Below are 26,008 nucleotides of genomic sequence, written 5' to 3'. Positions count from 1 at the left end.
TAGTTGTCTTTCACCACAGATACTTTCATTTGTCAATGTTTAACTTCTCTATTGGTAGAAATACTTATGAAAATGAAACAATGGGAGTCTTAGTTTGTATCAGCTTTGTTTTCGTGCATGTTTTTTTTTTTAACTATTGCATATTAGTAAGTAGTACATAAAGTTAAATGACCACATGTACAACCAAACTACCACACAACTTGTCATATCCTGTGATTCACTTGTAAAGTTTTTAACTTTTCCTTCACGCCAATTGCTTGTCTATGCAACTAGAGTGCCATGGCATTTGTACATATAACTTCAGGAACATGGCAATTCCCTTCAGGGAACCATACATCATCACATACTTCAGCATCTTCATTTTTCTCAATACATGGCTTCCTGCAATAGTATTACACTTCAAGAACAGCAGTACAATGAATTAGAAAAGGGTAATTTCATTAAATCCTTGATTTTACATGATTAAGCTCAGACCTGGAGCCACTTTCTTGAAAAATGTAAAATTCAAATTGTCCAGCTAAAGGTGACATCATCATTGCCTAGTTTGCTCTTCACTTATGACTTTACATACTCATAAAATTCTATTTTTGTCTTCATATAATAGGACAGCTATTGTGATTATCATAGCTTTAATACTGCTCTGTATTTCCCTGGTTGAGGTTACACATCAAATGCTTGTTGTTTACTACTTTCATATTTGTTAAATTCCTCATTTATTGCTCTCATACAGTCATAGCAAATGTTCTTGTGAATATAACTACCTATCTTACTTTTCTTCACTGAAGCTTCAACATTTTTTTTTTTTTTTTTTTTTCAAAAATACAGCATGTACTGAATGCTTAATAACTGAGAGAACACTGCACACTCCAATATCTGTGTTCCTATAAGCCTGACTAGATTTAAGGAATGTTTAGCATTTCTAATCTTATCAGTAATGAAATAGTTTATGCATTTATTTGTTTATATAACCCTAACTATGACAAAAAACCTTTAATATGAGATGAAAATAACTAAAGTAGTTAATAAATATTTGTTTTTATACATAAAAACACAACTACATATACATACAAAGTATTTATCATTTGATGAACACACACACACACACACACACACACACACACACACACACACACACACACACACACACACACACACACACCTTTTTGTTCTAGTTAGTGAAAATTTAAGTCATCATTATGTCAGTGTTCTGGTGCCAGTGACATGATTCTTCTGTCAAGGACCTGTCCACTATTCCTCAAAGATGGGGCTCTGTAGACTAAGAGGAAAAATCCACTATATATAATATATATATATATATATATATATATATATATATATATATATATATATATATATATATATATATATATCCTGGCTTCGAAACTAACAGCAATATGAGGATGAAGCTGTTATTTTTGTTATATTGCATATGCATGAGTAAAGATTATAATTTATGTACCTTGAAGGAGATTTATCATTCCATTCATGAGTTGTTAGTATTATAGTGGTTACTATTCATATCTCTCAAGCAATGGATCCCAAGTTGGAATGCTCAACCATGTAGAGACAATTTGGATTTCTTTCTCCTTCCATGCAACAATCCCTCTTCTAGTAATGGATATGTGTTGAAGAGTTGTGACTTGCACTCTGGAAACTCTGTATGTGTGGTGCTACATGCTTAGTGCCCCTTACCTTTGGAAGAGGACTTGTCTCACACTGGAACCATGTAGTAGGTGGTGGTGGTGGTGGTGGTGGTGGTGGTGGTGGTGACAATGATGATGATGATGATGATGATGATGGTGATGATGATGATGATGATGATGATGATGATGATACTATAGTTTGATGATGATAATAATTATTAATGATTCATAGAGACTTCATTATACTAATGGGATGTCCAATCATATTCTGCAGCTTGGTGCTAGCTATGACCAGTGTCTGACAACATGTTTATTCAAATCACTTTTGTGGGCACAGCGATATGGACAGTGAGGACACACAAATGGTTTTTCCCCAGTATGAGTACGAATGTGAGTCTTAAGGTTACATTTAACACTAAAACTCAAAGGACAGAGGTGACAGGAGTAAGGCTTTTCCCCAGTATGTGTTCTCAGGTGAGCTTTAAGAGAGGCTTTTTGGGATGTGCGAAAGAGACAAAATTCACAACAAAATGGTTTTTCGGTGTTATGAGATTCCACATGATCCTTGTAGTAACTTTCTAGTAACTGGAGAGGGCAGTATGGGCACTGGTATATGTTTTCTTGTCCAGTGGTGTTGGTGGCATTCTGTTGGGTCTCAGTGTTTCCCTGTGAGGTCTCCTTCAGGTTGCTCCCATTCACCACCACCTGCCGGAGAGCCTTTGTTATTCATCATTGTAAACAACAATCAAAGTTCATTGCTCAGTGGACATTCCACTGTGTACAAGAGTACCATCAAGATTATAATACTGTTATGGATTCTGTCTTTTCCAGGCCACCTGCTGCTCTCTCCATTAGCTAGATTGCATACTGGCAAAAAGAAAAAAAGTAAATCAATACAACTTTATTTCAATCTAACAAGTTGAATTCTATGCTCATACTTCTCTAAATTTTCCTGTCTTTGTAATTGGAACTGGTTTTGTTAGTTTTGCTTTTCTCCCAAGGTACAGAGATGTGCTAGTGGTGAAAGCTAAATGCATCAAGACAATGACTGTCACCCTTTCGACAGTTAGGAACTGATGAATGTTTTTTTTCATTATATAGTAATTTAATCAACAAGAAATAAACACCTGAATGCCAGCGAGAATAAAATAACTCAATACATTCCAATATTACATTATATACCATTCATATCATAAAAGTATACCAAATACATGCAAGAAAATAATTCTCTTCTACATTAGCTTCAATGATAAGTTTAAAACTTTTCATGTATGAAACATTACCTTGTGTCCATCCTGTTATGGTTACAACTGTAATTTCCCATACAAACTCACCCCCAGGATTTTGTTCTCCCTATTTCCATTTCATCTCAACAAGAATGATCTATGCAATGAAAAGGCAGATTAACATATATGTTGATTCTTTACCAGTATACTTCATGGCATATGTACATAACCATGTAATATCTAAATTTGCACACAAGATATACATAGTACAGTACATCCACTACAGAAGATGGAACAGCAGAGAAAAGGTACATCCACACACTTACCCACACCCACACCTGCCCTCCCCCCCCACACAAATACACACACACACACACACACACACACTATACCTACAAAAATTTTTACTTTTATAAAGTATGTGGGAATGATTTGAAAAGTTTTGGAAGGGTGAGAGATGGATTCCTAAAATGGATGAAAAATATTTAGAGAGAGAAATGATGGCAACTATTATAAATTGGAAATTGGGACAATGCACAGCATTAGGTAGAGCTACACTGGGATCAATCTGTTCTGGCACCAGTTATGTGAGGTAATAAACTATACAAACTTGTTTGCATATGATGTAAAACTATTAAGGAAAGTGAAAACTATAGGGACTACAAAACAGTACTAATGTAAACAGCAAGTATATTCATTCTGTTTATGTTCTCAGCATGTTCACAGAAGTAGTATATGTAAACTTTTAAATAGATAAAGGCAAAGAATGCTCATCACCATTTTAAGGTGTTTGAAAGGCAACGAAGAGTAAACTGGTTTCTTGAAAAGTCACATTTTGACAGAGCTGCAAGGATATAAAATTTAAACTGTACTGAGATGAGAACATCAAACTTCACTATGTTTATAATGAATGGTTGATGTAAGATAGTAGAAAATAATGAATAAGTAACAAAAAATGTGATTTGGGAGTTAACATTCTTTATCAATAAAAGAAAGTTAATAAATAAAAATTTAACATAATAAAACTCATGTTCTGAGATAAATATTCATTGCTTACTTTTAGTACACTCATCACTTTCTGTAGTAACTTCCAAAAGTAGCACCATTCTTAGCACAGCCTGATTAGTATTCTCACAACTTCATGTTACATATGTACATTTATATTTATATGAAGATATTAATAACTCTGGTTATAAAGAATGTCCCATTAAAAAATCAATAAATAAATCATAAAATAAATAAATTTAGCCTTAATAATGCCTGCAGATATCCTGAATCACATGATATCAACAAAATCTGCAACTTTAAGTTTTCTTAATAAAAAGTGCATGAATGAAAAACTGCTATCATTACTTTGACATAAAACTTAAGAGATAAATAACAAAACTTTGTTTTCATAAGAAATGCTTTTTCATCAGCAAATTAAAGTACAAGTCTTTGATAAAGGAATTGTTTAATTAATATTCACTGTCAAACTGAATATAATCCAACCCATATGATAGTTGGGTAATCATTCCAGTATACAAACTGATGGTAGTTGGAAAATTATTCCACCTTACAAACTGATAGTATTGGCCCAAATATAGAAACAGTTTCATTTGTGACAATGAAGAGGAACTATACCATATCATATAATTCTGTAATAACAAAACAGATTAATAAAATCATCATCATTTGTTCTCCTTCCTCTAAAGGAATCACTTGTAGGAAATGGATAGGGCAAAAAAGACCAAGAAAGCTTACCAAAGTATAGCTTTTCACTTGTCATAAGAGGAAAGTATTATCACTCTAAAATATAACTTTATCACTCATTATTCCATTGCTCATAGATCAAAGAATAACACTCATTACTGCAATACATCAATGGAAAATGCAACACAAGTTACTATTATTTCACTATTCCATTACATGGATCAGTAAACTGTGTCAGAAAAAATGTATCAAAGTACGTACAACAAAACATTTCAATAGTTTGTTTTTTATCATTATTGTACTAAGATGACAAAGTCAAAAGACTTTAAGATTAAAAAGTAAAATTGCCAATGTCAGGTATTGCTGGTTTACACAAAACTGAGTTATCACCATCAAGTTCTGATGTGAGAATAAGCGACATAACTATCTGTGGTCTCTTGATTTGCCTTAGCTAGAGGAAGTGCTGGAACAACAGCACTATGCTGAAAATGTAGCTAATCTAACATTAATCAACTGATGTGGTACGGTGGTTGATTTGAAAGGAAAGTTGAACACTATCCTCCTAATTTTCATTGGTAAGCTGTTTCCACTTTTAATGAAAAAAATTCCTCAATTTCTAGATGGTGACTCTAGATACATTTAAAATCATGATGATAATCATAAGATAGTTACATTAATAATGTGGTTATGAGGTTTACATCTACTTGATTTTAATTTGAATTAATGATATCAGAATGAGATGAAATCATGTATGTATCAGCATACTTTATTTAAATACAGTTTTAAATACGTGTGTGTGTGTGTGTGTGTGTGTGTGTGTGTGTGTGTGTGTGTGTGTGTGTGTGTGTGTGTGTGTGTGTGTGTGTGTGTGTGCGTGTGTGTGTATGTTTGTGTGTGCGTGTGTATGTATGTATGTATGTATGTATGTATGTATGTATATATATATATATATATATATATATATATATATATATATATATATATATATATATATATATATATATATATATATATATATATATTATTTCACCACGGTAGTCTGCAGGTCACCCAGCCAGCCTTTCCCCTACGGAAAGAGCTCAGAGCTCGTAGTGACTGATCATTGGGTAGGACTGAGACCACACCACACTCCACACACCGGGAAAGCGAGGCCACAACCCCTCAAGTTACATCCTGTACCTATTTACTGCTAGGTGAACAGGGGCTACACATTAAGAGGCTTCCCCATTTGCCTCGCCGCTTCCCGGGACTCGAACCCAGGCCTTCTCGATTGTGAGTCGAGCGTGCTAATCACTACACTACACGGGGTGTGTGTGTGTGTGTGTGTGTGTGTGTGTGTGTGTGTGTGTGTGTGTGTGTGTGTGTGTGTGTGTGTGTGTGTGTGTGTGTGTGTGTGTAAATATACATGTACAGTATAGTATAACAAACAGTTAATATCCATATGTAAAGTACAAATGAAAGACCAGATTCTCTTATAGTAAGAAAATAATTAGTTTTACATTAGGAAATAGATTTTCAAGGAACACTCTCTCTTAGTTTATGTACACTCAGCAGATGACTCACTAAAGTGTTCCTCTGGGCTGCTCGGTAAGTGCAGTGAGTACAGGCGAAGGGTTTCTCTCCTGTGTGGGTGCGAATATGTGATTTCAAGTTTCCTTTCTGAGTAAATGCAGCTGAGCACAATGTACACACAAATGGTTTCTCTCCAGTGTGAACACGTGTGTGGTTTATGAGATTAATTTTCTTGGATGTGGAATATAAACAGTAAGAGCACTGATGAGTCTTTGCTGAGCCTCCACTCCTACCACGGCTAACCGGAGCTCTCTTTGACTCCACCTGTGAGGAATGGCAATCTTCAATTCCAATATGAAATACCTAAGTCTGTTATTTATAATATTTGAATTCAATAATGTAACGTCTTTATATGAAGGTGTGGCCCAGTAACCCATGCTCTCAAATGTTAATGCCTGCTAGAATCCCACAAAACTAACACTTTACACACAATCCTTGAGGGCATAAACTTTTAACATATTACTACTGTATCTATAATCTAGATCTTACTAAACCATTTGCAGCTTGAACATACATTTGTGCACACATGGCACCGAGTGTCATGCTTAGGATCACTATCACTAAACTTATAGCTCATTATTTTACTTTTGAAACACAAAATATAAGGATAAATCCACATGGATTTAAATTGCTGGCTCAAGACATACAGTACACCACCAATTGGATGAGTGGGAGGATATGTACTCAGTCCATCTTACTGATTCGTATGTCATCCTACCTGTAGCTTGGCGACTTCACCTCTGTGGCTTGGGAACCTTGTATACTCTCTGGTGCACAAAATATATACCATATTGATCCTTCTATACATTAGACACATGGTTGCTTTTTTGCCAGACAACCAAGGCTATCTTTTAGAGGAAAATTATGTGTATCTCGCACAACCCATAACTCAAAACCATCAAAATGGCACGCTCACTCTTTCAGTTGTCATTAATGTGAGTATTCCAGGCACAGATAATAACAAAGGCTATATTAGATCAATAACTTATGAGAAAAGTTGCACATAAATAGCTGCAGGCCAACTTAACCCAATGCCAACTAAATCCATTGCCAACTTAGTCCATCACCAACATGGCCTACAATAAAACAGTTCAGATGTGAAAATACCAAGACAAAGAATGTTTGATATTTCTTTATTAAACTCTTTATCAAACAGCCAAATTTCTTGGATCACCACCACAGGAATGGCCATGCACATAAACTATAAAACATAGGAGTCTAAAACCAATCATTATACTATACAGGATGTCTCAAAGTTGTGTATAATGGTAACTGCTCCCATGGAGGGGCCTCTGCCTCCCCCCCACTTCCTCCTTCCTAGTTCCCTATATCAACTTCCACATTCATTTCTCATAAAATAAAGCAAAACACACCATATGCATGGAAAGTGTTTTCAACTTAGAATTACTGTCAAATCCCAGACTATGTACCATAACTCATGGATCACCCTTTATATTGACAGCAATGTGATGAGAAACTCCATCACAATAAACTTTCTACTGATGACTCCTGATCATTGCTGAAATCTTCTAAGAGCTTTACAAGTTATTTATGATAATCTCAATACTTAAAACTGTTGTTTTCTGAATACTTTGTCATTAAAGAGGAGGGGACCCAGGAGGGATATCAGTCTCTGTAGCAGCTTAGCTTGATGAGATAGTAGAAATGGGTTTCATCTACAATCTGCTTGTTAAGTAAGAGAGATGGAGCAGGCTGGGAAGTTACAGGCATGCTGGAATAAACACCACGGTGAACTCACTTATTAATAATGTCTGCTGGAAATTAAAAAACTTTTTCTACAGCTTTCTTCTTAAAAATGGTGATAGATCTACTTTGATATACTGATGGTGAATGAGTATGAGGATAGAGTCCTCTGGTGAACTTGTCACACTCTTCTTTAATGGTCATATTGCAATTCACGTTATTGTTTCTCACTGCACATCGCCAATGCACAGCAGTACGTGTGATTCTTTTCACTGTATATGCATAGCCAAGGCTGTCTAATAGCTTATGGTGTCCTCTTTGAGACAATATTTTTTGGTAAGTGATGCCTTCATAGTCATTTGTGCAAGCAGGCATTTCTTTAGGTTGGGGATCAATTGAGGCTGTGCTAATTTCTAATGTTGTGCTGCATTCCTCTTCTTGTTTAAGATTTGGATTGCATAAATAACATGACCTGTTGATATGCTCCTCCTTAACTGCAGTCCTGTTCTTATCCTTTGTGACATCATTTTCACTTCTTTCGTACTGCCAGCGACTGCACCCATCACACAGCAGTGTTTCCTGTAGTAAAATTACTAATTGATATTTCATATGATACTAATGCCACCTAGCTGAATATTGTCAGTAAAGACACTAGTCTTCCATTCAGTAGAATTTTTAAAAAGGAAGAAGTGGGAGATCCTGTTTTTCAGGCATACAAGCAAAATTTTCTTACCCATCATGGATAAACTAAGCTCAGACACAGCAGGCATTGGCTAGGCATGTTACCATTTCTCTTGATAATTCCATTCCAGTTGTGATTCTATCCTGGTGTGTGTGTGTGTGTGTGTGTGTGTGTGTGTGTGTGTGTGTGTGTGTGTGTGTGTGTGTGTGTGTGTGTGTGTGTGTGTGTGTGTGTAACTCTTACTTAAAAAATTGTTTTAACTAGCTTTGTTATTTTTTTGCACATGCTCATTCAGTACCAGGGTTCTAGCTGTACAGTGAAGACTGAAATGCTCGAATGTCTTTGAAGTCAAACTTTCCGTTACTCAGACGCTAAAGTTCAACTTGGTACTCGAAAAAACGTCTGGTACTTGAATGTCCGCACACGTGGTTGTAAACAAAGGCTCCTGGCCTCTCCCTCCCCAGCCCCCACTGCCACCAGTTGTTCCACCATGATAGTGAAAACAACAACATTCTCCTGCGTTCTGTCTGTAGTTTTTCATTTAGAAACTTACAATGGCACCAAAGAGGCTTATTAGTGGTGAAAATAAGGAATCTAATAAGAATGCAAGTGTAAGTGTGCCATAGCCCTCCACTAGTGGGTTCACAGGAGACATTTTCAGACATTTTCATGGATGGTGACTCATCCTCTGATAAATAACCTCCCTCCTCCTCCCCATCCTCCTTCCCTCCTCTTCTACATTATCCATCACCAGCCTTTACTTACAGCAAGTACAAATCAATTTCATAAAAAAAATTTACACTGAGATTTTTGTAAACTTAAGGTTTTGCTAAGGTTAGAACAAATTACCTGATTTATAGGTATCAGTAATCGAACTTTTTGATACTCAAACAGTCATTTAGAACCAATAAAGTTTGAGTATTGAGTCTCCACTGTATTTCAAATCGACTTTAATATATGTGTGGTTGATTACTGTGAGGTAGAATTACAAATTACATATCATATTTCTGACAGATTGTTTATATTATCAAAAAAATTTTAGGGTATTCTTTAGGGAGTCCCATTCTTTCATAAGAACAAACTTATTTAACAATAGATATATACCTACTTCATCCAGGTGTTGGTAGAATTATTTAAACAACCAAAATAAGATGAAGTTATGGTCGACGTTAGTACAGCACATGGGCTAAGTTGGTGATGCAAAATGTTCAGAGCTGATGCAACACAAGTATAGGGAGAGTAATCCACAATGGTTCGTGATGGCAATGGGACAAGTTGGACCAATTCTACAAAAGCATATTTAGCCTAGTTGGATTTCATCCTAACATGTACACACAAAAAAGAAAATTCCTTACATCTTTTTTCTTCTGTTGAACTTGTCAGGTTTTCTCAAGTACAAGCATTATGAGCCAAAGTGAATCAAAACAAGGAACGAGAACACTTAATTAATTAAGTATATCATGCCATTACATCATAAAAATAGAAAAGAAAGCACAAGTGCAGCATCTGATACTTTAAAAAATAAATACACATAATAAGGAAGAAAATAAATACAGTATATAAATCAGTTTGCTGGCATGACTGTCAGAGTGCCTTTTTAAAGTTACTGCATTGGAGAGCCACTGTTCTCTGAAGGCATTGTTTAAGTTATGATGATGCTGTACTACAAAATCATGTGTTTGCTCCTGCTTGCGACAGCTGACAGGCATTTCTTCTCATTTGATCATTTATTTGCTACTGTATAGCCCCATTATGGATTCAGCAAAAAAAGAAGTGATGTAAAACACAAACACCATGCTGCTCAGTTAGCCCTAAATATCTTATTCCTCGTCTTCTTGTCTTTCATGCTTTGTTCCAACACCACTTTTACAATATCTGGTGATCAAAAAAATGTTAGCTGTTTAATTCTTGATGTTGTGATATATCATATTGCCTAGTCTCATGGCTTGTTTCAGAATAAAAGTAAGAATGTGAGCCTTTTGAGGCTTCTGAATATTTCAATGTCACTCAAGACTGCACTGTGAATAATTTTTCACTACTCAGTATGTCAGTAGAGATTTCTCTTCATTTCAGATCTGCTAAATCTACCTTCCCTCCCCACCAAAAAAAATAAATTAACCCTGATTGCCTTATAATAAATCTATCTTGTATAAAATTCTTAAATAGTGCACTTACATTTGCACATGTTTCATACATTTGTCATTACACTAAAAAAATTATACCAGTATAAAGAGGGATAAATAAATGTTTAAGTATTTACTTCTCATTGAAATATTCTGCATTTATAGAAGTTTTCAATTCCTTTATAAAGATGAAAAATTAGTTGTGAGTTAGAATGGATTTCCTCCATCCATAAAATATTGAATCAAGCACACAATATAACTGTGGAAGATATTTCATCTTATCAATCAACATATCCATTTTGATATGATGCACCATTAGTGGTCAAACATGTAAAAATAAGAAAGATAAGGCTAAGGAGACTAAGATTTATTCTTATCCTCCATAGAAGTACTTAAAACTCCTGAAAACAAACTTACCCGTTTCTGCGTTGGCTGAGGTGAGGTGTAACCAAAGAACTGGTTGTCTGATGCAAGAGTTGTCTTTGATGCAGGCAGGGCATTCAGAGGCTCACTACCAAACCACTGAAAAAAAATTCTTTATCATACATTTACTCACTACTAGGAATACTCGTAGACTAAAAACAATACTGTAAAGTAAAACTAATTATTAGGTGAAAAATACAATGCGCATATGTGCGCCTACACACACACACACACACACACACACACACACACACACACACACACACACACACACACACACACACACACACACACACACACACACTTGGAGAAGAGAAGATTAAGAATGTGGAAAGTGAAAAGGACCTGGGAGTTCTCATAACAAAAGAAATGTCCCCCAATAAACATATAAATAAAATTGTTGGTGAGACCTACAACTTATTGAAAAATATTAGAATTGCATTCTCATATATTGATTAAGATATGGTGAAAAAGTTCTTGGTATCCTTGATCAGACCACGACTGGAGTATGCAGCAGTACTGTGGTCACCTAACATGAGGAAGAATACCAGGAAAATTAAAAGGATACAAAGAGCGACCACCAAACTGGCCCCAACCTTGTCGGCTCTTACATATGAAAAGAGACTGGAGAGACTAGAATTACCAACACTGGAGCAGAGAAGAGAAAGAGGCACCCTATTGACCATCAACAGAATAATGAATAATATGGAGCTTCCTGATAGGATCGACCTGCTGAAGAGGGAGAGAAGGGACACAAGAGGACATGGACTAAAACTCAGAAAAGACAACTACAGAAGAGACTTCAAGAAAAACAGCTTCCCCCATAGAGTGATAGATATATGGAATGGACTGGACAGAGAGGTGACGTGTACAAAATCTATACACGACTTTAAGAGAAAATTAGATACTGAGATACAGAGACGGGACAACACGAACATAGGCTCCCCTCCCGTAAAATACAACTAGGTAAATTTAACTAGGTAAATACAGGCAACCTCTGCTTAACGAAGGTTCACACAATGAAATTTCGCTACAACGAAGGTTTAATTTTACTACCATCTGCTCGTTTAACAAACACCAAACTTGCTTTAACGAAGTTTTATCCAGGTAATTTTTCCAAGTTTGAAAGCACCGCTGTATCACACAAGCCAACAGGCTTTTGAATACACCAGCACCTCTCGTGGACAACACGCGCACCACTCACTCCCTTAGTTCAAAACAATAACAGCGTCAGCAGCAGCTCGTCTTTCCTCGCTCAACTTACCACCAAAACGTCCTGCAATGTCGCCTAGCGTTGCTAAGAAGACCACGAAGTCTCTTACTCTCGAAGTGAAGCTGGATATTATTCACAGACACGAGAGGCGAGAAAACTAATAGCATTGCTCACCACCATCTTGACTCCATCTACTGTCCCTACTATTTTCAAGTCAGCAGACTCTATTAAAAGGCTGGTAAGACCGTATCTTCCTTGCAAGCTAAAATAACCACCTGAACTCGTGACTCTACAATGGATGAAATGGAAAGCCTTGTGGAAATGTGGTACATAAGTTTTGTATGTGATACAATGATGCACCCTTTGTTTACATTCCACAGGTTGCAGGTTAGTGTCTTTCCCGTTTCACTCTCCCTCCCTTCATAAATCTAAGATCATCAACATTATAAAGTTATGTACATATGTGAAGACAACTAGGGGTTAAACTATCAGCTTGTTACTTTAAAGGTAACAAGGCCAGAAACTATCAGGGTACTTTGGAACTATCTTCTTTCTTATTGATGGTTGTTTTGCTTATTGATGGTCATTTTGTTATGCTATCTCTTTGCTTCACATTTCGGATCTTCGAGGTACCATCTCCTGTGCTGAATTCCGGCTTCCGACCTGACGCCTGGGAAACGAGACCGAGGGAAGGGAGATTCTCCTGAGCTCTGGCTGAGTTAACACTACCTAGACTCACCTCTGCCTCCAGAGGTATTCTCCCGCGAAGCCCTGCTCACCGCTCGCTTTGGGGGACCTGAGCCAGTCTCCTGGCAGCCGTGTCTAGCCAGCCTGAGTCCAGACCAGCCTTTGGATGAACCACCATAATACTCGGGCTTGCTGGTGGTTCTGCATCCACCCCCTGCTTCAATCCTGGTCACCGCTAGATACCGCTCTACCTACTCTCCACCCCTACACCCTGCTCCATTCTTCGTCCTCTCCTTGGGATCCTGTACCCGTGTGCTGCCCGGGACGGCTGTGTGTGAAGTGGATGGGCGTGGTACCAGCGCTAGAGCAGCTACCTCTCTAAGTGGCGACCAATGTCCATATAGTTCAAGTGAAAGACAAAGTGTGTGTTGGAGAAGGAGTGCTCTTCTTTCATTAAAGTGGTGCTTTGTTATTGTGTCTGTGTTTTCTCCACTCTCTGCGGCTCTGGTAAAGAAGGCCACATCCCTGGTTTTTAGTGGAAGAAAACAGTGTTTATTACCATCTCTGAGTTACCTGCCTCAAGCTTCCACAACATACATACATTAGTGTACATTATAATGACTTAAATTAAACTGCCTAAATGTTTAACTTCATAATTTCTACTTTCATTAAACCTTTCACTGTACTATGATGCACTCTCACTTTGTTTACTCTCAATGGAAGTTTAAGTCAGGGGTTAAACTTGTTATAATTGGTTCGCTTAACGAAGTCTCGCTTAATGAAGGATTTTTTTAGGAACATAACCCCTTCGTTAAGCGGGGGTTGCCTGTACACACACACACACACACACGCACACACACACACACACACACACACACACACACACACACACACACACACACACACACACACACACACGAGAAATTAATATATTAGAGTAAGGAGAGGGGAAGAAAGAAACTTTGAGAAAGATGTAGTAAATAAAAGCAAAGATGAACCCAAACTTTTCTATAAGTTCATAAATGGCAAAACGAAGAACAAGGAAACAATAGAAAAAATAATTAAAGGAGAGAAGACATATCAACCATAGAAGGAAATGTGTAAAATAATGAATGAAAGCTTCAAAACGGTGTTAACTGCAGAAGAAGATTTCACAGAACCTAATAGGACATTGCACTGCCAAGGATTACAGGAAATTGCAGTGCACAAGAACGATATTGAAAGATTACTAGATAAGTTAGATGTCAGAAAAGCAATGGGGCCAGATGGTGTATCTGGCTGGATGTTAAAAGAATGTAAAGAGCAACTACTGGATCCAATTTGGGATAAATTAAAAGTTCAATAAATGAAGGGAAAGTTCCACTAGAATGGAAGAGAGCCAAAGTAATAATGATATTTAAAGGAGGAAAGGCAACTGAACTACTAAACTATAGACCAGTGTCACTTACAAGTGTTTTGGGGAAGTTATGTGAAATAATTATCAAAGAAAAATGGGTTAAATATCTAGAAGAGTAACAAGTCAAATCGAACAGACAATTTGGGTTCAGGACAGGGAGGTCATGTGTATCAAACTTATTAAGCTTTTACTCAAGTTATTGCAGGACTGAAAAACAGAGACGGATGGGTGGACACAGTATACTTGGATATAAAAAAGGCTTTTAATAAAGTCCCTCATGCAAAACTACTTTGGAAATTAGAAAACATAGGAGGACTGCAAGGAACTTTGCTAGAATGGACAAGTGATTATTTGAAGGATAGGGAGATGAGAACTGTGATCAGAGATATATACTCATCTTGGGTTAAAGTAACAAGTGGAGTGCCAAAAGGATCAGTGTTAGCCCTCATTATGTTTCAGTTTTATGTAAACAACATTCAAATTGAGCTAAACAGTTATATTAATTTATTTGCTGATGATGCAAAGCTCCTAAGAGTGATCAAAACCAGAGAGGACTGTCTGCTGTTAGAGGAAGATATAAACAAGATCTACAAATGGAGTAGGAAGTGGAAATTGGAGTTTAATGTCAAGAAATGTCACATAATGGAACTAGGAAAGAGCAAAAGAAGACTCAGAGAGGAACAAATAATGAAGACTAACGAAGAAAAAGATCTGTGAGTGATTATACAGGAAAATCTGAGCACTGAAAAACACATAGCGACTACATGGACAAAGAAATGAAGAAATTTATAAGTACTATAATAAGACCCAGATTGAAATATGCAGGAGTTGTGTGGACCCCCCATAAAAAGAAACACATAAGGAAGTTGGAGAGACTACAAAAAATGGTTACAAGAATGGTTCCAGAACTTGAAGGGATGACATATGAGGAGAGACTAAAGGCTATGGATCTACCAACCCTGGAACAGAGAAGGGAGAGAGGGGATCTGATGCAAGTTTATAAATTGATGAATGAAATGGATCAAGTGGATAATGAGAAACTGATGCTGAGAGAAGAATATGACATTTGAAGCACAAGATCGCATAGTAAAAAATTGAGGAAGGGAAGATGTCTGAGAGATGTTAAAAAATATAGTTTCCCGCAAAGATGTGTTGAGACTTAGAACAGTTTGAGTGACAAAGTAGTGTCAGCAAAGAGTCAGCATAGCTTTAAAGAAAAATTGGATAAGAGTAGATATGGAGATGGGGCCACACGAGCGTAAAGCCCAGGCCCTGTAAAACTACAACTAGGTAAATACACACACACACACACACACACACACACACACACACACACACACACACACACACACACACACACACACACACACAGCTCGGTAGCTCAGTGGTTAGAGCGCTGGCTTCATAAGCCAGATGACCGGGTTGATTCCCGGCCGGGTGGAGATATTTGGGTGTGTCTCCTCACGTAGCCCTGTTCACCTAGCAGTGAGTAGAGTGGGGATGTAAATCGAGGAGTTGTGACCTTGTTGTCCCGGTGTGTGGTGTGTGCCTGGTCTCAGACCTATCCCAAGATCGGAAATAATGAGCTCTGAGCTCGTTCCGTAGGGTAACGTCTGGCTGTCTCGTCAGAGACTGCAGCAGATCAAACAGTGAATTACACACACACACACACAAGTAAGTAAGTTCCTAAACATTTTGTCCATAGAAGAAAAACTGGATAGAGTTATAGCCGAGAATGATTCGTTCAAAAAAGAGATCTATTTGTTAACGATAGCGAATAAAGAGCTATTGAAGGAAAAAGTAAAGATGGAGAAGGAAAACCAACAACTAAGGAAACAATGTGAAGAGATGAAGGCTTAACTCCTAGAAATGGAGATGAAAATATCCGAAGGGGACTTGAGGAAGGAGGAATGCCTTAAGGATTAAGTCTTTACTGAATAAGATCTCTGTGGAGGAAGAGGACCTATATGCTGAAGTAGAAGAAAGTGTGAGATTGGGAGCTTTTGAGGAAGGCAAGAATAGACCATTAAAATTGAAATTAAAGTCTCAGGTGGCAGCTGAGGACTTGTTGAGGAGGGCTTGGAAACTTAAGGACTCTGAGGAAACCAAAACAATTTACATAAGAAGAAATATGTCACAGGATGAGCGAATGAATATTAAAGAGCTTGTAACTGAAGTGAGAGAGGAATGACAAAAGAACAGAGGAGGAAAAGACCAAGTTTTTTTGGAAGATGAGAAATGGGAGGCTAAAGAAGTGGTGGATAAAACAGGCGGAATAGACATTACATGGAAGAAAGAGACTAGGAATGGAATACAAGTGACTTACATGAATATAGATGGATTTCTGTCTAAGAGGCTAGAATGTATGGATTACCTAAGAAATAAAAAACCGGACATAATGTGTATAGTGGAAACAAAGCTAAGGCCCGAAATAAAGCTAGACTGGTTTGTTGTAAAACACTACAAAGTATGGAGAAATGATAGAAAAATAAAGGAGGTGGTGGTATAATGGTTCTTACTAAGGAAGATCTGATAGTGAAGGAGGTGAACTATAGTAAGAGAAATGAGGAAGTGATAAGTATGCTTATAACAGATGGCAAGAGGGACATTAATATTATAACAGTATACATACCACCCAGAACCAGTGCTTGGGAATATGAACAGTACCAAATGGTGATGAGAAATACTCTAGACAGAATGAAGCAAGAACTCATCAGAAAGGATAGAGTGATGATAGTTGGAGACTTTAATTGTAAAGAAATAGTGTGGGAAGACTACGAAGTGGTGAATGGTGGTGAGTGGGCAGAGGAATTGTTAAAGGTAGCAACAAATAACTTGATGACACAGTGGGTGAGATCACCAACAAGGTGCAGGGGACAAGATGTTGCAGCAAGGTTGGATTTGGTATTTACCAGGGGCATCTCTCTAAAAGAGGAAATTGAACATAAATGTCCCTTGGGGAGAAGCGATCATGATGTCCTAAGCTTTGAGCTGGATACAGAATTAAGCACGAATAAGATTGTGGAACGCAGGAGGAAAAATTAAATTATATTAGGGCAAATTATAACCATATAAGGGAGTTCTTTAATGAAATTGACTGGTCCGTGGTATACCAGGAAAGGGATATGCAATTGAAATACGAAAAATTTATGGATTTGTATAACTCTGCTGTGAAAAAGTTTGTGCCATATTACAGAAAGAGGACTTTAAATAATAAACAGTGGTTTAATAGAAATTGTGAAGAAGCAAAAAAGAAAAGAAAAGGCATGGAAGAAACTTAAGAAAAACAGTGATGTATTATCAAGAAGTTTACAAAACAGCAAGGAATAGATATGTTGAAGTAAGGAGAACAGCACAGAAGGAATATGAACAGAGGATGGTGGAAAACGGTGATAGTGACCCAAAAATGTTTTACAAATTCATAAATGGAAAACTAAATATAAGGGAGGCAATAGAAAAGGTAAAAACGGGAAGAAGTATATGAGGATGCTGGAGATATAGCTGAAATTTTGAACGACAACTTTTGCAAAGTGTTTACAAAGGAGGAGCATTTTATGGGAGGAAGGCCTACGGAAATAAAGCAAATGCAGGACATCATGGTTACTAAGGAAGATGTAAGGAAAATTATAAGCAATCTGGATATTAATAAATCAATGGGGCCTGATGGCATATCTGGGAGGTTGCTAAATGAATGTAAGGATCAATTGTTGAACCCCGTATTTGATATTGTGGAAACCTCCATACGAACAGGATTAGTCCCGAAAGAGTGGAAAAGAGCTGACATTGTGCCTATATATAAGAATGGTAGTAGAATGGAACCGCTAAATTATAGACCAGTTGACTAGTATATTGTGCAAGGTATGTGAAGAAGTAATTAAAGCTAAGTGAAATGAGTATCTAGAAAGTGAAAACATTCTGAGTGAAAGACAGTTTGGTTTCAGAAAAGGAAGATCGTGCGTATCCAATTTATTATGTTTTTATTCAAGAGTGACTGACATCTACAACATAGAGAGGGATGGGTGGATGCTATCTACCTGGACTTGAGAAAGGCCTTTGATAAAGTACCCCACAATAGACTGATGTGGAAACTAAAGAAGATTGGAGGAGTAAATGATAAACTAGCAAAATGGATGGAAAATTACTTAATGGGAAGAGAAATGAGAACAGTGGTGAGAGGAAGGAAGTCCGAGTGGAAGAAGGTAACCAGTGGAGTTCCACAAGGGTCAGTGCTTGGTCCCATCATGTTTTTGATTTATGTTAATGATATGCCAGTAGGAATTGACAGTTACATGAACATGTTTGCAGACGATACTAAAATTATGAGGAGAGTAAAGAATGTGGAAGATTGTAACAAGTTACAGGAAGATCTTGATAAAATATATGAGTGGAGTAAGGAGTGGCAGATGGAATTTAATATAGACAAGACCCATGTTATGAAAATGGGAAGAAGTAGATACAGACCAAACTGGGATTACAGGCTGGGTGATGAGAAAATTAAAGAGACCAATGAGGAGAAAGACTTAGGAGTAACCGTGCAAAACACTTTGTCACCGGAGAAACACATTAACAAGATTTTTTGGAAAACATATAACATGCTTCAAAATATTGGCCTTGCATTCCACTACCTAGATGAAGGAATGATGAAGAAGATATTATGTACCTTAATAAGACCCCAGTTAGAATATGCAGCTTGTGTCTGGTCACCGCATATGAAGAAAAATGTGAAGAAGGTAGAAAGGGTACAGAGGCTGGCAACAAGGATGGTACCAGGACTCAGGAGTTAGACTATGAGGAAAGACTGAGGAAGCTGGGGCTGACCACATTAGAAGAGAGAAGAACAAGAGGAGACATGATAACTATGTATAAATTGGTGAACAAGATTGACATACTGGACAGAGAGTTGATAAAGGTGACCACAAGTAATCAACTCCGAGGACATGGAAAAAAGCTAATAAAAGACATCTGTCTAAATGACATGAGAAAATACAGTTTCCCGCATCGTAGCATTGATAAGTGGAATAAACTGAGCAGTGATGTCGTTGACGCGGTGTGTGTCAATCAGATGAAAGAGAGATATGACAGGAATGGACAAGGAGACAGGACACAGAGAGCTTAGCTCGGGCCCTATAATACACAAATAGGTAAATACAAATAGGTAAATACACACACACACACACACACACACACATATGCAGAGCAATCAGCTAATGCAGACTGACAAAACTGTGTCATGTCCAAGGAGCATTCATAGCTTAGATAAATATAACAAAAGTAGTAACTTTAAAAGACAGGACATTATAAGCTTAGGTCAGTCCTGTAAATGTGCAATCAAGTACAAACAATATATTATGATCATAAACACTTACAGTTTGCATGCCTGAAGGTCCAGCCACTGTTGTGTTAATTTCCTCAGAATATGATTCCTGTCTGAGGAGTGACTGTAGACCAGACGACTGTGTGTGCTTCAAGGGTTCCAGCGAGTCACCTCCAGAAACATCAGACAATCCCCTCTCAATGTAAGTCACCCCAGGATCAGCAATACTTGACTCACTGTCTTCTGGTGGCTCCGTCACTTCTTTCTTTATGTAATCTCCACAGTTAGAATCCTGAAAGGAATTGAATAACTACAATATTACAAAGTATCTATAAGCAGAAACTGTCTCTCTTTTCAGAATCAGTTGTCATTAAATAAGATAGAAAAAAATTTACACATGAAAAACATAATACTTATTAAATGTTTTACTTTATATTGTAGAAATTATTATGCAAGTTATGTGTTACAGGTATCACTGGCCTAGGTAGGCCTATGCCTCCTTCCCTCCCTCCTCAACTCACTACTTGACTGACACCACAAAGCATAAAATCATCCTTTTTCTGTGTAAAATCTATGCACTCAGATCCTTACCGGGAACAGTTAGCAAATTACAGCAATACAGTAGTTGTGGTTTTATCTAAGCATTCACTCTTTTACTTCTTTAATTTTCTCTTTCATATTTGCTCATTGAGGCACACTGTTTGGATCTATATAAGTTTTATGATCTTCCAATGATGGCCTTACATGGATTTTCATAATAATAATAATAATAATAATAATAATAATAATAATAATAATAATAATAATAATAATAATAATAATAATAACTTGAATTACATCTATATTACTTATAATACTGTAGTAGTATGAAATCTAAACATTTCTCAAAATACTCATGTGCAGGTAGATATACAATATCATTTTGTGCAATAAATAAGCTTTGAAGAAATATTCAATTACTACAGTTTTATCACACCCACCTGGGAAGACACCAGTGTCTGTGATTCTAACTCTGCATCTACTACAGTTTCTGAGCCTGGATCATACTTTTCTTCAAGTGCAAACTCCACTGAATCCTCCTGATGCTGAGAATTAGACACACTTGTAGGACTTTCCAAAGGGTCAACTTGTGTAAAGTCAGATTCTCTTCTTATTCGCTTGGGCAGAGGCTCATCACTAATTTCACTAGAAGCATTATTCAACTTAGTCCTTGGAGATGGACTATTCTTCCCACTACTGGAATCCTGTGACTGTCTTCTATGATGAGCTGCACTAATGTTCTTTGGAGGTTCATCTGGTACAGCAAGACCTTTGATTTGCAAGAGTTCAGCCACTTTAATCAGTCTTGGGAGATTTGACTGTGATACGGTCACTGCTCCATCATACATGTAACTTAGAATTGCTTCTAGTTCAGCTTGTTGAATGTTGGCTAACACTATTATGGGATGCTTGCATGGAGTCTGTTCAAAAATGTTGTCAAAGTATTCACTACATGTTGATAGCACCAATTTGTGAACTGCATAGAATTTGCCTTCACAGCTGAGTGTTACATCTGCATATCTGTCCTGAAAAGATATACAAGCCCTGAATAATGCAATTAAAGAAACAAAATAGTGATGCACAACTTGTATTTCTGACAGAAAAGTAATTTATGTTATATGTCACTTGATTAGAATAATGAATGGTAGCCCAAGACCATATATCTAAAGGGAGGTAACTTAAAGAAAATTTTATGAAGGAGAAATTAAGCTAATTTTATTTGTGTTTTCAGGATATGACTTTGACATTGTAGACAAAAAGAGACTGGTGGTGGTGAAGACTAAGAAAGATTATCAGATGAAAATTAGTGTTTTGTACACATGGCAAGGAAACTGTTGAAATAATCAAGAAAGTTAAATAGAATTATATATATATATATATATATATATATATATATATATATATATATATATATATATATATATATATATATTCTGAAGGCTAAATTCTTATCAAAAGGAAAAATATGAAATATGAAAAAAAGAGGATGATCACTGAAAAGAAATAAAAATAAAAATTGGCAGACTATATACATACTATCAGAAGGCAGATTAAGGTATAGATAAAGACTTTCTCTCTTAAAAACATTATATATATATATATATATATATATATATATATATATATATATATATATATATATATATATATATATATATATATATAATGTATTCTAATAAATGCTTGTTGTAAGAATAATTAAATGTTTTATGATATGCAGAATAACTTTAATTTCTTTCATTACATAAAATAATGAATTCTTCACTACTTCAAACCTTGGTTCTGAGAGAGGACAGGGCATGGCAGAATGTGGCACTATGGTTGTTCCAGGACAGAGAGAGCAACCCATCAGCCATTGTAACACCTGAAATGACAAAAAATATAACAATGATTACAACCATTTATGTGATGTCAAATCAGCAGCATAAAAAAGCTGCAAAAGGGGAGCTGGGAAACAAGGAGAGCTGGAAGGACCTATGTAGAACAGTGCCCAATTTTTTTTTTTTTTTTTTTTTTTAATAATCTATAATATATTTTAGCTTATAAATAGAATAGTGGTACTGCCCTTATATAGATGTCCCTCCAGCTCCTCTCATTTCCCGGCTCCTCCTTTACAGCTTTTTCAAGCAGCTGATTTGACGTCACATACATGAAGCCACGCAACTGTTCAACAACAATTACACACACACACACACACACACACACACACACACACACACACACACACACATCATATCTTTAAAGAAAAGTTGGACAAATGTAGATATGGAGACAGAGTCACAAAAGTGTAATGCCCAAGCCCTGTAAGACTACAACTCTAGCTAGTCTGACCATTTTATGAAGATCGTTTAGGCGTTGGCTTTTTCGGGGATTTCCCAGCCTGCGACGCTGTCACACTTGTACCAGTACTCACCTCAAGTCAGGTACTCAATACTTCAAAACTGAATGGTGTTGTAGTATAAACACATTATGATGCTCGAAAAAGACAAGTTAATGTAATCTATGTTTATTTTTAAATATCTTTTGCATTGTTTTCACAAACAACAATACTTGACAACGTATCCTCTGGGCATTGTCACATCCATTTGGGGGCCCGAGTTAGGTCACAGGTCAAAGTGACCATGCTAATCCATGGGTCACTTCCTCTCCTCCTATCAGTCAGGATGGAGAGAGAGAGAGAGAGAGAGAGAGAGAGAGAGAGAGAGAGAGAGAGAGAGAGAGAGAGAGAGAGAGAGAGGGGGTGATGTGTGGGTAGAGATAGATAGACAAGACAGAGAGGAGAGGGGGAAAGCAGCTTGACTGACTGACAGGCAAATTCTTCTCTCAAATTTTAATAATTCATAAGCAAGTATATATCTCTGATAGAAATATATTTGCATGAAATGTAAGTTATATATATATATATATATATATATATATATATATATATATATATATATATATATATATATATATATATATATATATATATATATATATATATATATATATATATATATATATATATTTATATATATATTGAGAGAGAGAGAGAGAGAGAGAGAGAGAGAGAGAGAGAGAGAGAGAGAGAGAGAGAGAGAGAGAGGGGGGGGGTTGTGTGGGAAGCAAGGTTCCCATTGACACATAGGCTCTAATCCCATAATTTGCCAAGCACCAGGTTTGGCAGTGCTGCAGGCGGGATGTCCCAGAAAAAGCAAACACCTAAATGATCTTCATAAAATGGTCAGACTATAGGTAAATAAAACTAGATAAACACACACACACACAGTTTCCAACTCTCTCCCTCAAAGTGATTCACACTTTTACACACACACGGTCACGCTACTCTGGTAAATGAAGTCGTTCAATTTCATGCCCATTGTTTATTTCTTGTTACGTTGAGCTGTGGGCTTTGACTTCTTCCTCTAAATGATTAGTTGCTGGTCTAATATTGCTGGTATCACGATTTTACTCCACTAGTTACCCGTGTATTTCTTTCTTAATCTTCTTCAGTGGCCAGACAGAAATACATTTTCCTCCATTTATTATCTTTTCCCTTGTTGACCAATACCGTGGCTTCAAATAGTGACATCTGCGCGAAAGTGTGGCGAAGGGGAAGCCCGGAAACGAGGAGAGCTGGAAGGACCTGTATATTAGGACAGTGCCAAAAATTGATCAGTTATCCAATAAAATCCAAACTCCACTGAAATCACCACGGATGTAAAGTAGATTCCAAAAGATGGGCGCAGCTATTTCACACATTAACCATAAAACGAACTTGGATCTTCATCACCTGTAAAATGACCACCAGGGACTTAAAATATATAGTCTCTTAGTATTTTCTTGAGCCATGACTTTATATTATATAGCACTGTGGCGAACAAGAAATGCCACGGACAATAACCTTCTTAAACAATACAATGTCTTTATATTTACCTTGCAGACACTTTCGGCTCACGGGCGACGACGAAAGATGAAACTCAAGGATGCTTGTTTACAACGGACCGCTTTCAGACATTCAGTGCCACTCCATCGCCGTCCCAACTGACTCCCAAAATCACTCCCAGGAATAATAAAATGAAAATGGATAATTACATCCTCAATATCCCCTGTACACCTAGAAAAAAAAAAACTGAACCACTACGTAAATGAGGACAGGAGCATCTTGTTTTGTCTCTCTCAGGATATAGCATTAAAAAATTAAAAAATTTAATTAACTTTATTGACGAGACAAGAGTTGATGTTACATTGCAATACATTACGCAAACACAAAAACTCGACTCTCTCTCTCTCTCTCTCTCTGGGAATATATATCCTCAGTTTGCCCCCAGACTGTAGGCTGTTTATGCAATAAGGTGTGCAGTATCTGTATTTATTTATCTAAGTACTTGTATTCTTGTTATGTATACTGTCTATATATTTTTGATATTTTAACCTTGCCGCCGTGGTAGTGGAACCATGCGTGCTTTGGGGTCCGAGGGGTCTCCAAGCGCACGGGTTCGAATCCTGTCCACGGTCTGAGTGCAGGTTGGGCTTCCTCACTCAGGGCAACGGTTTCCTAGCGGGTGGGCTTTGAGATAGGAGGTACCCTAAAAAGTATCCCCTTTAGCCCATAAATTCCCGTGAAAAGCCCACATGGTATATAAAAAAAAAAAAGTCTTTCCCCAGGGCGTGGGTGGTAAGGTCCATCCTCCTCCTTTGCTGTATTTCTTTATTAATTCAACAATAAATGTCTCTCTCTCTCTCTCTCTTAGTAGTAGTAGGGTACATAAGCATGACATCATCAGTTATATAATGATATCATCAGAGACCCGTGTTGTGCGAAATAATTGTGGTGCGAAAATACTATGTAACGAGTTGACCTGCAATTTGCCAATGGCCCAATGCACATCATTGCGTCAGCAACACAAACACGACTTGCAACTGCGAGATTCTTAAACTATAATGTTTTCTCTCTTTCCCCAGGCGGGTTTACACGTCCCAATTTGCGTTTTTTTTTTTTTTTTTTTTACCATAATGTTTCCGACTCGTAATCGGCGCCTAGCGACTGCAGAAAGCAGTCACAAATCAAGACCAACATGGTCTTGCTAATCTTTATTTATGTCGTGACGTCACGGAGTAAGTTTTGAAAATATGGTCTAGACTCTAGAGATAGAAAAGATGTTAGAGTTGGTGAGGGAAAAAGAACACATCTGGGACCCCACAAATGAATTATAAATATAAATAATTAAATAAATAAATAAATAAATAAACGCTTGCGCAAAATCGTTTAACGAAATAGCTGCCACTATAAAAGAACTGTTTCTGAACTGTTTCCTTCAATGCAGGCCCGGGTGTTGTTGGTGAGGATTGAAGACTTGTCAGGATTTAATTTGGTTGCAATTGTGCAGTCTTTTTAAGATTAACAATTTTCTTGAGAAATGTAGGCTAATTTGGTGTGGTGGCCACTCCTAATTCTTTCCTTCTATCTAGCCAGGAATCTATCCACAAACTTTTTTTTTTTTTTTTTTTTTTTTTTTTTTGGTACGCCAAAAGATGAGCAAACACACCTTCAGCACCGTGCCACCGTCACTGGAGGAAGATATCTTGGCGGGTAGCTGTTTGTTTACATACCCTTCCCGCCTTTCCATGCGCTACGTATGACACTTTCCAACTAGAAGGGATGAGTCGAAACAATACGTACGTAAAAAAAAAAAAAAAAAAAAAAAAAAAAAAAACACAAATTGGCATGTGAACCCTCCTTTGTATAGTGACTATAAAGGCGGAGTCACACGTGTCAATATGCGACTGAAAGTACAAGTCGGTAGTTCCCGA

The 26,008-nt window shown here is 37.0% G+C and overlaps 1 protein-coding gene across 10 annotated transcripts; it reads right to left on the bottom strand.

Moving 5' to 3' along the window:
• Nucleotides 1-87: 87 nt before the first annotated feature.
• LOC123505654 (zinc finger and SCAN domain-containing protein 2-like) lies at nt 88-24,264 on the bottom strand. 10 transcript variants are annotated; one of them, XM_045257264.1, is made up of 7 exons: nt 24,131-24,249; nt 23,766-23,830; nt 21,991-22,079; nt 20,656-21,235; nt 19,728-19,967; nt 11,060-11,164; nt 88-2,348 (listed from the first exon to the last, which is right to left on the bottom strand). In XM_045257264.1, the coding sequence occupies exons 2-7, from the start codon at nt 23,784-23,786 to the stop codon at nt 1,929-1,931; spliced, it is 1,455 nt and encodes a 484-aa protein (XP_045113199.1). In that variant the 5' UTR covers nt 23,787-23,830; nt 24,131-24,249; the 3' UTR covers nt 88-1,928. The 10 variants fall into 10 exon arrangements, with proteins under 10 accessions (XP_045113199.1, XP_045113200.1, XP_045113192.1 ...); XM_045257265.1 differs by lacking the exon at nt 88-2,348 and adding an exon at nt 5,897-6,397 and having other exon boundaries at nt 24,131-24,264; XM_045257257.1 differs by lacking the exon at nt 88-2,348 and adding an exon at nt 7,251-8,416 and having other exon boundaries at nt 24,131-24,246.
• Nucleotides 24,265-26,008: the final 1,744 nt, after the last annotated feature.

Source organism: Portunus trituberculatus, chromosome 18, assembly GCF_017591435.1.
Source record: "Portunus trituberculatus isolate SZX2019 chromosome 18, ASM1759143v1, whole genome shotgun sequence".
NCBI lineage: Eukaryota > Metazoa > Arthropoda > Malacostraca > Decapoda > Portunidae > Portunus > Portunus trituberculatus.
Note: the sequence above shows the minus strand (reverse complement) of the source record. Positions and strands in the feature narration are given on the sequence as shown.